This window comes from Delphinapterus leucas, chromosome 19 (genome assembly GCF_059928025.1).
Source record: "Delphinapterus leucas isolate spDelLeu-1000000601 "Yukka" chromosome 19, BTC_Dleu_Yukka2, whole genome shotgun sequence".
Taxonomy (NCBI): domain Eukaryota; kingdom Metazoa; phylum Chordata; class Mammalia; order Artiodactyla; family Monodontidae; genus Delphinapterus; species Delphinapterus leucas.
Window position 1 is genome coordinate 70,208,919 of NC_143147.1, and position 14,510 is coordinate 70,223,428.

The 14,510-nt window shown below is 36.8% G+C and overlaps 1 protein-coding gene across 3 annotated transcripts in view; it reads right to left on the reverse strand.

Moving 5' to 3' along the window:
• HELZ (helicase with zinc finger) overlaps nucleotides 1–14,510 on the reverse strand; it is a 156,496-nt gene that overhangs the window by 50,346 nt on the left and 91,640 nt on the right. For all 3 annotated transcript variants that reach the window (XM_022589869.3, XM_022589872.3, XM_022589867.3), the window contains 4 exons: nucleotides 12,100–12,304; nucleotides 5,569–5,620; nucleotides 4,645–4,835; nucleotides 2,717–2,924 (listed from right to left, as the gene is read on the reverse strand). In XM_022589869.3, coding sequence (XP_022445577.1) covers nucleotides 2,717–2,924; nucleotides 4,645–4,835; nucleotides 5,569–5,620; nucleotides 12,100–12,304 — 656 coding nt within the window. The remainder of the gene's footprint in view (nucleotides 1–2,716; nucleotides 2,925–4,644; nucleotides 4,836–5,568; nucleotides 5,621–12,099; nucleotides 12,305–14,510) is intronic.

The following is a 14,510-nucleotide window of genomic DNA, read 5'->3' on the forward strand; positions in this document are numbered from 1 at the left end:
GACTAATAAGAACCTGCTGTATAAAAAATAAATTAAATTTTAAAACTTTAAAGAAAAATAGATAAATACCAATTATATTTGGAGAATTCAATATTCTTCTCTCAGTATTCTTTTTTTTTCAACGTAGACAGAAAATCAGCAAAGATAAAGTAGACTTGAACAATCGTATCAACCAACTTGACCTATAGCACTAGAGCACTCCATTCTTCTCAAATGTACACGGAACATTTATAAAGATAGACCATATCTTGAGCCATAAAAGAAATCTCAATAAATTCAAAAGGATTCAAAGTCATGCAAAATATGTTCCCTTACCACAATGGAATTAAAACTAGGAATCAGTTAACAGAAAAATTCTTAGAAAATCCCCAATAACTCACCCAAACTCACCTTTCTAAATAATCCATGGATCTAATTTTAAGAGAAACTAGAAAGTGTACTGAACTGAATGAAATAAAAATAGAACACTGGAATTTTGTGGGATACACTACTGAGGAGGAAAATTCTAACACTAAGATACCTCTATTAATCTAAGCTTTTGCCTTAACAAAATGAGTGCAAGAGTTGTATTCTGAAAACTCTTTTTTTTAAAAGGCTGAAAGTAAAGACCTTAAAGAAGAGAGAGACACCGCGTTCATATAACAGAAGACTAAATATTAAGATGTCAGCTCTCCTCCAAATTGACCTACAGATTCCACACAATCCCAATCAAAATCCCAGCAGGCTTTTTTTGGTAGAAACTCACGAGCTGATTCTAAAATGTATGTGGAAATGCAAAGGGCCTGGAATACACAATTTTGAAAAAGAAAAACAAAGTTGGAGGACTCATACTACCTGATTTGAAGACGTTTATGAAGCTACAGTAATCAAGACAGTATATTTGGCATGAACAAACATATGCATCAATAGAAGATGATACAGACTTCACATAGGCAGTAAACTGATTTTCAACAAAGGTACCAAGTCATCTTAATGGAGGAAGGAGAGTATTTTCAACAAACGGTGTTAGAACAACTGAGCATACATATATGTAAAAACAAAACAAAATGAGAACAAAAGAACCCTTCAATTCTTACCTCACACCACATATAAAAATTAACTCAAAGGAGACCTAATATAAGAGCTAAGACTATGAAACGTCTAGAAAAAAACCCGGAAGATCTTTGTGATCTTGGATTAGGCAAAAAAAATTTGACGTAACACCAAAAACATGACCCAAAGAAGAAGAAATTGGATAAACTGGACTTAATCAAAAAGGGAAACTTTTATTCTTTGAAAGATACTGTTAAGAAAATCAAAAGGCAAGCCATATCCTGGGAGAAAATATTTTCAAAACATATATCTAATTAAAGATTTGTATTCAGAATGTATACAGAACTCTTATAACTTCGTAAGACAAACCAATAAAAAAGTGGACAAAAGGTACAAATAGACACTTCATCAAAGATATACAGGTGGCAAATAAGCCCAATGAAAAGATACTCAACATCATTAGTCATTAGGAACATGCAAATTAATACAACAATCAGATACTATCAGATACCCATAAGCAGGGGTAAAATTAAAAAGACTGACAATACCAAGTACTAACGAGAATGTGGAGCAACTGGAAATCTCACACATACCAGAAATGAAAGATGGTTTGGCCACTTTGGAAAACAGTATGGCAGTTTCTTATAAAGTTAACAAATGTGCTCAACAAGCTCAATCCTGGGTATTTACCCAAGAGAAATGAAAATATCTTCAATACGTATGTTCACAGCAGCTTTACTCATAAGAGCCAAAAATTAGAAATAATTAAGGATAGATAAAAACAACTGATGGAGAGATAAAAAACACTGTGGTTCATCCATATAAGGGAATACTAATCAACAGCAAAAAGGAACAAACAACTGACACAGACAACACAAATAAATCTCAAAAGCACTAAGCTAAGTGAATGAAGCCAGACACTATGATTCCATTTATATGACAAACTAGAGAAAAGACCAAGGTATAGGCACAAAAGTCAGATCAGTGGTTGCCCAGGGCTGGGGCTGGAGGAGGGAAGTGACTGCAAAGGGACAGGAGGGAGTTGTTTGAAATGTAAACACCCTGAATCTTGATACTGGTGGTGGTGAACAGCTCTGTGTATTTGTCAAAACACATCAAACTACATTCTAAAAGGGTGGATTTTACTGTATATAAATTATACCTCAATAAACCTGACTTTAAAAATTACACAGGGCAATTTTTCCTTATTTATAATTCTAGCAGACAAGAGACTACGATTTGCATAAGAAATAACTACTTTAAATAAACGATTGCCACAGTAGCATTAATGTTTAGTATGCTACAAAAATATTTTGGGTCAACAAAAATGTTTAACAGGAGAGGGTTTTCTGTCTCAATTTTAAATGACTACCATTTAAAAAAAATCTAAATATTAACATTTTTCCAGGAAATTGATACCATCAATCGTAAGTGGTAGGGTACATCTAAGTTTTGTATCTGTGCACATATCTGTATCTTCTGGAGAGAGGATCCACAGTTTTTACATCAGATTCCTCCTCGAAAAGGCTTATAATCTATGAACGAGTTAACACTCGCACTGTTAAAGGAACCTTATGCGTTGATACAACCTGGCATGTCGTCAGTCTAGGAGCACGAGAACAGCACAGCAACTCACAACCTGGCGCGTCGTCAGTTTAGGGGCACGAGAACAGCAGCAACTCACCGTTTCGACTCTGCTCATGTTGGTCCTTCTCCTGATGCTGGTTTTGCGTCTGCCCTATGCTGACAGGTGGGTGATGCCCAAGGCCATAAGGTATAGGAGACCCCCGCCCATGCGTCTGTAAGAGGTTCATATTGTAGGCCATGGCTGCCTGGTGTGTAATGATCCGAGGATCAACTGCAAACCTACCCTGGTATCCTGTCCATGGTACCTAGGTTATTATAAGAAATAAAATAATTGCTTTCAGTACATTTTGAAAGGCAAACTGCTATAGTGCTATTAATTAGGAAAGAGCAAACACACACAGAGATGTTAATTTTATCAAAATGAATAACTACAAAATGAATGCTAATAGTACCAACTGGCAGAATGACCGCTATATCTCAACTGGCAAAAAAAGAAAAAAAAAAAGCTCCTTGAATCTTTAGTATGTAAGGGAAAACTGACCATTTCCCTTACACACTAGGTTAGGAAGAAATCAAGGACTTAAAATTGGTAATTATTCCTTGAGGCATCAAATCATTTTATAGTCTTGAATCATTTTCCCTCAGTATGAATGCATATATGTCACTGATTACCATGAAAACTGTCTTTTAAAGTCATAATTGCATAGATATACAGTTTAATAAACTTGAATAAGAGAACAGGGAAAAAATTTAAGAAAAAATTCAGTCTAAGGAGTCTCAACTCAAAAAATATGTATTACTATTTTATATGAATAACCAAATCATTTAATGTTCATTTACTGTAGGCAAAATTCAAACAGGTCATTAATTTAATTAATGCTTCTGATTAATTAAACCACAGAAACAGAAAATTTCTTTAGGTATGTCAAAATATATAATCTCTGCATATTAATATAAAATGAATGAACACAATGACATCTGAGCTACCACCCCTGTTATTTTATTATAATACAACTGTTAAGTTCAGACTCTTAGAAATCTTTAAGTCTCTCTGACCTATAGTAAAATGCAACATAAATCCCGAGGGCCTTACTGTTTAAAGCAGATGACGTGTAATGTTGCCAGGCTGTCTGGGAAGAAATAACTCAGCTCAAATGGAAAGTCTATGGGGAGTCGACATAAATGACATATTTCTTATTGACAGTTATTCTCACTGGCCGCCGGGATTGTGAACCACCATGACCAACATGGCTGAAAAATGTTGGCAGCTAGGCGTTTTTGCATTTTGGGGGTGTAGGCAGGGGTGCCAAAGATCCTTGACAATGATCACCTCTACCTGAAACTACAGTACTTATCTTAAATGAAGAAATATTTTCTAGGCTAAAATTCCTGAATTTGGAAATATTAGTAAACAGCAAATTTTTTTAATTACCAAAATACTCAAAAATCTTAAAGAAAAGAAAAATGAGTTTTAACATAAGATGGAAGCCCTCTAAAAATCTATAGTCTTAGAAATGATTTAATAATGTTTTTAAGTGCCAGTAGGATTTCATAAGGTGTGGAATTTCTCAGATAAATTTAGATCCAAGGGAGCTAATCCAAACCTTTTTCCCTCCTCCAAAGAACTGTATTTCTTAGGGTTAGTGAATTATATAAGAATGAAAAAGCAAAAGATAAAATAAAACATCACTTTACAAAACAAGAGTCCAATTTACTAGCTCTGTTAACTTTTGGCCCAATTTTCCCCAGTAAAAATACTTAATACAAAGGCTTTTCAACCAAAACACCCAATTTACAGATTTCTTCATAGCCACTGACAAAATAGTAACAAATTTTAAGCAACAATTCACATTTCTTTGGTCATAAGAGCTGCTTTGAATGAAAGAAGCTTACAGACATTGAAAACCAAAAAAAAAAGAAAAGAGAGAGACAGATGAGTAGAACACTATTTGGGGTAGTCACTAATCTAGTGAAGCCTACTTTATCTTATTCATTCAATAGAGAGTATCTTAAACATCTACTTACAGGTAAAGGCACGGACATAACTACATTCCCTCCATAGACGGCAGGTACATAAAGAATACTTGTCCCGGTGTGAGGATCTATTCTTTGAACAGGGCTTGGAGATTTCCCCAAATTTGGGTGAGGTCCAAGAGGAGGTGGAGGGGTATATGCTCTAATAGGGTTGCCAATAAGCACAGAAGGATTGGGCTGAACTGAAAAACAAATAGAGAAAGGATGCACCCAACAGCTGTACATATTCACGTAGACAAAAATAATTAAAATCATCCAACAGCAAAACACATTCCCCAGCTTTGCCGTAAGGTATCTTATATTCAAAGAGTTATCAGTGTGAAAGAGTAGAGCATATTAAAAAAACAATCACTTTACCATATTCCCTAAAATTAGCTTGAGATATACAAAGTATTCCTTGTAAAAACTAGCATAATTTTAAATGTCTTGCAAGGAGCTGGAGATGTGTCCTTCAAGAGAGAAAACCATACAGTAAACATTCTTCTGAGACTAGAAAACGTAAACAATTCTTCAGAATAAAGTTCTGAGTTGCAACTGTAGCACAGCCACATACAAAACAGTTAAGCAGTTATTGTTTTAAGAGCATAATTCTGCAACATTTTTAATCACTTAAATAAACTTTATCTTGAAAATTTGTATACCCAACATTTGTAGGATATAAATATGTTCATCCTCAAAACTTCTATATATATGTACCTTGGTACCTACAAAATCACCTCTTTTCAGAAATGACATATCAAAGCATTCACAAGAACAGATGTGTTGAATAAAAGAGTTACATGAGCTCCAAAGTGTCAGAGTGTGTGTGTGTGTGTGTGTGTCCCTCTCCATCCTCCTCTTTCTAAATGATGAAATTTGGAATAAATGTCTTACATCATAAAAGCAAGTTTTCATAGGGCTAATTTTTCCACTTACCAATTCCATCATTCTGGAAATGATCATTCTGGATATGATGGAGGCTTTTCCCCTTTACAGAAAAACACAAATGTATAATAATTTAAACACACCTAATATTAAAGAACAAAAACCATTTTCCTCATTCCATGCAAAATAAATGTATATAGCAACAATTAAAATGTAAAGACTGTGAGTCTGTAATTAATAACCGTTAGAGGCCTTTGAGCCAACCTTCTTTTTAAACATTAAGTCAGGGACTCCCCTGGTGGTGCAGTGGCTTAGAATCCGCCTGCCAATGCAAGGGACAGGGGTTCGATCCCTGGTCTGGAAAGATCCCACATGCCGCAGAGCAACTAAGCCCATGCCCCACAAGTACTAAGCCCACGCACCGCAACTACTGAAGCCTGTGTGCCTAGAGCCTGTCCTCCGCAACAAGAGAAGCCACCGCAATGAGAAGCCCGCGCACCACAATGAAGATTAGCCCCCGCTTGCCTCAACTAGAGAAAACCTGTGCGCAGCGACGAAGACCCAACACAGCCAAAAATAAATAAAATAAAATAAAATAAAATAAAAACATTAAGTCATGGTGCTAGGCCTCAAGTTTCCTCAACATCAAATTAAGGATATCTAAAATTCTTTTTTCTTTTTAAATTAATGTTTTTATAAAAAGAAATATGCATCAATATGACTGCAACCTAAATTCTATTCCTTTGCAGCTTCTCTATAAATTTTCTATGAATTAAATGATGAAGTGTAAATGCCGTTTTCAAGGGAAAAATATCAATCTTCAACTCTTGAGGATGAGAACCTTTAAAATAATAATATGAAGGTAAATATGCTTTGGGGTTTATGATATTTTGAGTATGATTCATGGCATCAAACTGTAAAATTTACTGAAGGAACAGGAAAATGCACAGTGTCATAATCTGCTTAAGAGAATGTACGAATTTTCTAGGAAGCAATGTGGATGTCAACAAGCATCAGAAATGTACATATGCTTTAACCCAATAATTGCACTTCCAGGAACCTAAATGTCCATCAGTAGAAAATTTATTAAATAAGCAATGGCAGATTCATACAATGGCATGCTAGTCTACCATTAAAAATGATGACTTTGGGGCAGAAATATGTGAAGAAACATATGGTTCTGAGTTTCTAGACTTAAAAAAAATTTTTTTCTCTTTTCATTGGCTAAATGTAACGTGCAAAGCCATTACACAACACAAGTAGCACATTATACAACTTACCCTTCCACCACGTAAATTTTTTATTTGTACATTATATCTGAAAGCTTAAGTGGGGGGATAATGCCTATAGCAAGAAGAAGAATTTGTTCTTGACCAAACCAAAGGTACAGTGATGCGTCACTTATCTCCCTATCCGTCAGCAACTTTAAATATTCAGGTTAGCACTAAACATCAAAGGCTTATGGTCAGCTGGTTAGCGACGGGTAGGCAAGGGCAGCTAAGCTCCAACTCTTAAAATGTCAGAAAAAGAATAGTCAAGAAAGAATCAGAGTTGCTCCATTAACCAGAAGAGAATGTTCACAGTGACTGTCATTAGCTATTAAAAAAAAACAAAAAACAAGCTTCTGAGGAATAGAGAAGTGAAAAGAAAAGCAGGCAGAGGAAAGGAGAAAATGGCAGACAGCAGGGACGGCAGCAACAGGTGGAAGATGAGAGGCGTAAGCAATGAGAAGTGACCACAAGAGCAGCCAGAGGCAGACACGCTGACAGAAGAAAGGAGAGCAGTGACACAGCAGAGATAAGACCGTTCCAAGAGGCTAATAAACCATTCAGATTTCTCAGCCTCTGAGGACTTGTCAACCAGGGGTGGCTGTGTGTCAGGTGGAGAAAATGCTGTCACTGGGTCAGTGTGGAAGGCACAACAGCCCCCCAAAGACATACACACCCTACTCCCTGGAACCCATGAGTTGTCATGTCATGTGGCAAAAGGGGCTCTGCAGATGTAACTAAAGACTTAAAATAGGAGGATTATCCTGGATTATCTGGGGCGATCCAATCTAATCACATGAGCCCTAAAAGCAGAGACACCTCTCCAGCTGAGTCAAAGAGATGTGGAAGAAAAGGAAGGAAGAGATACAAGTGGTAGAAGGGGAAGTCAGAGATGCCAAGAGAGAGAAGGCTTCAATGCACTGTTGACAGCTCTGAGAGGTAGAGCCACATGCGAGAACTGGAAAGAAGCCTCCAGAGCTAAGAATGGCTCCCAGCTGACAGCCAGCAAGGAAACAGGGACCTCAGTCCTTACAACCACAAGGACTGGATTCTGCCAACAACCTGCATGACCTTAGAAGCAGAGCCTTCCCAGAGCCTCCAGATAAGAGCCCATTCGACCAACACCTTGATCCTGGTCTTGTGAGACCTGGAGCCAAGAAACCAACAAAAACCTGGACATCTGACTCAAAGGAATGTGAGATAATAAATGGGTGTCATTTCAAGTCACTAGGCTTGTGGTAATTTGTTACAACAGCAATAGGAAATCAATACAAAGAATAACCATAGCCTGGATTGATCCTGCACTGTAAAGCTGGAAGCATGCCAGACAATACACATCAGCACCCTGGGCGCTGTGTGATAAACCAAGTGAAAAAGGAACTTGGGAAGGACCTAAATACCTAGGACTTTATCTGTTTAGGTCACTATTGACTCCCTGAGCTTAGAACATCGCCTGGCTCAATGAATACTGTTGAACGAATGGGGGAAAAAAAGCAACTTGGGGCCTCTCACAAAAAGATAGTGGCATATCTGCAAGCATAATTCAGCACCCTGTTACAGTTCAATATGGGAAAACTCCTCTAGCATATTTAGACTTCCCATGCAACTGTAGAGCAATACGTGTGCTTGGTCTATACAAAATATACAGTGTTTGGTAGCATATAACTAAATAACAATGCAGCAGTAAGCTAGAGCAAACTATGTAGAAAAGTCATTCCATAATGATAATTCCAAACTTCTGCTAATAAACCTTCAGAAAGCATGTATACCTTTGGTAGAAAGCTTAAAGCAAATGTAGTTCACATCATCTGTTTTTTGAGGACCATTTTTTTTACTCAACCGTTTATTCATTCAAGTATTTATTTTTTCATTCACTCATTCTTTCATTTTCCATTTATTCATTCAACAAATGTTTATGAGGGCCCACGATATGTCCACCCCTGGCTGGGCACTGAGGCTACTGAGCCACATAAGTCTGACACGTCTTCTGATGTCTGGACACTGAGACACAACATAAGCAGCTACAGACAGTGAAGAACAATTCACAAACTAAAATCTATAAAACAATGCTATGGTCTTCTCAGAGGACCCATTTCTGAATATTATCTATCCTCTGAATAGTTTTTATAGTATGTACAAATGAATCTGTCCCATCTTCGCAAAGTTTCTGAACACTGTTCCCAGCACGTGCCCAGGAGAAAGCAGACTGAAGACAAGCAAATTGTTTTCCTACGTGCTGATTCTGTAGGCACCCGTGAAACAGATGCCTTCCTACAGATAAACGATGCCTGGAGAGTGGGGCAGTGAGTCTTAGCTGGGACCACCTGCTCCTGGATCCCCTAATATCTGTACCTTCGCTAACCCTTACCAGAGAACCTACATCTTAGTGAGGAGAATAAAGCCATTTGATTGGTGAAGAGCTAGGGGCAGGCTTTGCTGCCAGACACCGTGCTGAGGGAGCAGGTCCTGGAGCACGTGTAACCATCACCCAGCATTCTGATGATTTTATCTACATTAAATCTGACTGGGATTTTAAGTCTTAGGCTAACATTAACCTTACTAGTTTTTAATATTTCTTATGCACAGAATTGCATTAAAAGTTAAACATTAAGGAAACTTGGGGGGAAATTATATGGCTTAGTATCCTGTTTTAAGAAACAGCACGCTTTTCTTGCAAGTAAATTCCCCTTCATCAAAAGACTCTAGCATATGAAATAAAACATCTGGAATTTGTTTCAAAATTCTCCAGTGCGTATATGTGGTGGTGGAGTGGTGGGCTGACAGCTGAAATAAGATCAAGGATAAACTGATAGTTAATGAAGCTGGATGATAGGGAATTCATTATACTCATCTATTTATGTATATATTTGAAATTTTCAACAATAGAAAGTTGTATAAAAAAAGACTCCAGTACAAATTCAATCCTCAGAACAATTTAGTAGAAGTAAAATATAGTACTGGGGCGTGAAGGGAGAGATGATGACAAAAGTAACCTTTGGCTCACTACAACTTAGTTACCTAAAATTATTATTATTATATATGATATAAAGAACTTTAAATAACCAGGTATATAAACAATTGAGTGAACCTCTGTGTTAGTGACAATGAAATAACAGATGATATCTACTGGATCAGTGAAGAAAATTTCCCAAAAAGTTAAAAAGAAAAAATTGGGGAGATGGCTGCTATGGTCCTTAACTACACAGCCTTCCTACTGAAAGAAGGAATCCCCACTGCACTCTCCTGGATGCATCATAGCCATTATTCACTTATCAGGTACCTACTGAGCAGCCACTATGTGCAGAGTGGGGCTAGGCACTAGGGGCCATAAGAAGTATACAGAATAGGATTTTTGTCTTCGGGGAGTTTATAGTGTTGGAAAAGCAAGTGGATTCAACAAATATTTTCTTTACCTTTAAAATAAAAACAAAAAGCAAATCACAGGATCTTGCTTAGGGTCAGTACACATTTGATATAATGGCTTGAATCTAGCTGCACCTATGGTACATTAATTGATGCTAACATTGATCAATTAAGTAAAAAGTTTATTGTAGTTATTGTATTTAAGAATGTGCAAAAAGTATAATGTCTCTGAAACATTTAAATAAAAAACAATAAAATTTAAAAGTTTCTAACTGGGTTCCCACTCTTCACCTACTTTAAGCTACTTGCTGTTCCCTGGAGAGCCTGCTCTCACACCTCTTGCTTTTCCTATGAGCTCTTTGTTAAGCTTCACTCATTAATCTTAAAAATACTTCTAAGCACCTGTGATAAGCCAGATGTTGTTCTAGGCACAGAGGCTAGAGCAGCAAATAATACAGGCAAAAATCTCTGCCCTAAAGGAGTTTCTGTTCTAGTTTCTGACAGCCTCCCCAATCTCCCACTCACTCCATCCACTCGGTGAATTTACCGTGAAATCTCCACCGTGGTGGAGTGGTACTTCCTCTGACCATTACCCTCCAACATCTGCTGCAAGAACACTGGGGCTAATTTGCTTCTCTACTACCTACCGTAACAGCTGTCACATAGAAGAAACTTAACTATTTGATAAATAAGTTGATTATTAATTTATCAATAGTTTAAACTTTAGAAATCTAGAGGATTCAGTTATGCAAAATGCTTAATCTGCTTAGTCCCAAGTCACTAAAGCATTATTGTATATCAGGTCCATTTTTATTAAACTCAGACAACAGTACATTAAAACAGAAAGCAGTTCTCATCTCAGTTTAATATTTACTCAGCTAAAAGTTCTTCAAGATATTAAACCAATAATTATTTCTTGCACATTAACCTTTACATTTTTAAAATGAAGCCCCAAACTGGCATACTCTCTTAATTCATGTCAATAAGTTTAATATCATGCTGATGACTATAAATACACCCAAAAACCAGAATACTAAACATGCCACACTCATAACTTTCTTTTCTAGATGGTAAGTGCAAGTTTTTTTTTTTCAGGCAATCTAGCAAAGAAACCAGCTGTTTCTGACCAAAATAACTATAGTTCAAAAGTAGACATGGGGGCCTTGATTCCCCCCCATCCCATCCCAATGACTGGACTACTTCTTATGCAACAAACACTGGTCAAAGTCGATTAAAGTAACCTTCAAGCAGTCAGCCAAATTTTCTGTGTCAAACACCACTTGAATTGGTCATCAACAAGAGGTTAGAGCTATTTTCTTTATACAAATATTGCTATTATTATATTGTTCCTTATAAAAATATGCTGTAAGAGCATGCTATATAATATTCTATAAGAGCATGCTTTTAATATGTGTGGCGGTCTTTTAAACTGCTTTGTTTTATTCACATCTTGCTAAAATAAGTCTATCAGTAGAGAGGACCGGGAGGTTATATTATACAAAGGGCACCAGACCTAATCAGGTACCTGAAAACTTTTTTTAAGATTTTTTTGATGTGGACCATTTTTAAAGTGTTTATTGAATTTGTTACAATATATTGCTTCAGTTTTTTTATGTTTTGGTTTTTTTGGCTGTGAGGCATGTGGGATCTTAGCTCCCCGGCTAGGGATCAAACCTGCACCCCCTGCATTGGAAGGTGAAGTCTTAGCCATGGACCGCAGGGAAGTCCCCTTGAAAACTTTCTGAGGATGATTTATGCCATTAAGAGCATGGCTAAACACCACACTGTATTTTCAATTAATGTCCACACTGGACAAGTTTCTTGCAGAAACTGGTTGCCATCAAATGTAACCTTCAATTCCAACACGTAAAGTAACCTGCAGCCCAAGAAAGCTCTGACGTCTCTGCACTGTTCTCTCTTTAACCTCCTCAATTTCACTGACAGGCTTTACCTTGGGGGGTGACTGCTGCAATCTGTTGGTATTTCCCGTGTGCTGCACTCTCAGAGCCCGGGGGATAAATTCAGGTGCCAGTGGATTCAACACATATGTCTTCTTTAGTTCTAAAGCCTCTAGCTGAGCTTTGATCTGTTCAAAAGTGATTCCATGTAGGCTATTATTTTCATGACACAGGGCAATAAACCGCTCCCAAAATTTCCTACAGAAAAGATTTAGAAGATCAGTTTATAATTTCAGTGGACGAGATCACAGAAAGGACTAAAAGCAACTAAAGATTAATTTCGAATGCCCCCACCCCAACCCCAAATCCTTAGGCCCAGTATTCATCTATGATTCAGGTATAATCTTCCCACCAGATCACAAGACTTCAGAAGTTTGGTTCTGAAACTACAGTCATGTCTAGTACTGTGGAACATACAAATTCTGCTCTCCATTAATTCTGGCTGATCAATGAAAGTGACATGGTCAGTGCCCGACTATGCACACTAATTTGGAATGACAGATTTTGTTATCCACACAGTAAGCAAGGATTTCAAAATTGATAACTCATTTTATCAAAGATTTGTACTTCTAGGCATACTCATCATATACACATTTGTATGTATACATATATATATTATATACATACACACACACACACAAATTTGAATTATGGGGCCAAAGTAGCCTCGTGCTGGGTGGGTGACTAAGAAAAGCCAATTCAGACATAAATCTGAACCACAAAGTAAATAATTCTCATAAGGAACTTAAGAATTAACCAGTTATTCCTATATTTTTCTTTTAATTAACTGACGCTTGTCACAGCAAAGCTCATAACATTAATTGACTAAGTTAAAAGAATTAAATTATGAAAAACACAGGAAGTTGGAATGCTAATTTTTTTTTTTAAATAAATTTATTTATTTATTTTTGGGTGCACGGGGTCTTTGTTGCTGCTCGTGGGCTTTCTCTCGTTGCGGTGCGCGGGCTTCTCACTGCGGTGGCTTCTCTTGTTGCAGAGCACGGGCTCTAGGCACGTGGGCTTCAGTAGTTGTGGCTCGCGGGCTCTAGAGCGCAGGCTCAGCAGTTATGGCGCACGGACTTATTTGCTCCGCGGCATGTGGGATCTTCCTGGACCAGGGCTCGAACCCGTGTCCCCTGCATTGGCAGGTGGATTCTTAACCACTGCGCCACCAGGGAAGCCCTGGAATGCTAATTTTCATGATTATTTACCTCCTAATCAAATTAATAAATACTAAAGGAGAAAAATACATTCAAAATTAATCCAGTTGTACACTGTTGCTCCTGAAGTTTTGAAAATTGATCTCCAAATATTAAAAATATTATATATTACAAAAGATAACATATAAAAAGTTTTAGGATTTTGAATGACTATTATAAATATGCATACCTATCTTTGGTATTAGGTTCAAATAATGTTTTATTATGCTATAAAAGATATGTGATATGGTTTCTTCCAAGTTGGTATCCTTGTGTCCAGGTGGACAGCAGGTAATCAAGATGGCTTCAAGAAGCATAAATAAAAAGGTTTATATTATAAAAGTTAGTATATGAATGGGAATGGAGTTATTAATACATTCATAAAACTTTGCAGATTTTCATTTCAAACTATGTTTCTCTTACATATGCTTTCTACCATCTTCTCTAATTTTTTAAAGATGAGTTTAAGAAATGGGTCCAGAAAAAATTTCAGGCCTCCATGTCAACAATAGGAAAGGTAAAAATGCTATAAAATATTAAATATGTATTTCCAACAATAAGACATAAAGGCTAACAAGACACTCATTCAGCTACAGGAAGTGTGTGTTGCTAAGAAATGCACACTGAAAGCTGCCCTTTATTTTTATTCTTAAGAACCTTTCCATAGGAATCAAATTTTTTTTCTCATAGTCTGACAGCTAAGGAAAGACTATCTTCAACATAGCACTCAGGATATAAAATCCAAAAACTTTCCTACCCTTTTGATAAAGAACCCCAAAATATTCAACTGTATTAATATTTATCAATACAATTCTACTACATCCTGTATTAAAAAGGAAGTTTTTTTGGTCTAATTGATAAAGTAATAATTTCATAGAGTGGCATTTTATATTCGTGTGAACTTCAAGACACAGCAAAATGAGGAGAGAATGGATTGACTTTACTACAGCCCAGTTTTTAATTTTTATTTATTATAACATATTTTCATTTCCAGCTTACATAACTAAAATGCTAGAACTTGCTCTATTTCAAGCTCCATACCCTGTCCCTATACGCTCTTACTTACCTCAACTGCGCTGAAGTAACATCGAGTTAAGCAGAACCTTTAAACAACCTCACACGTCACAAGAAGCTGGTAGCTTGGTGACAGTTTTCATCTACAAGATCCCAGGGATCTCAAGGAAACAGCCTTTGAGTTAAAGGAA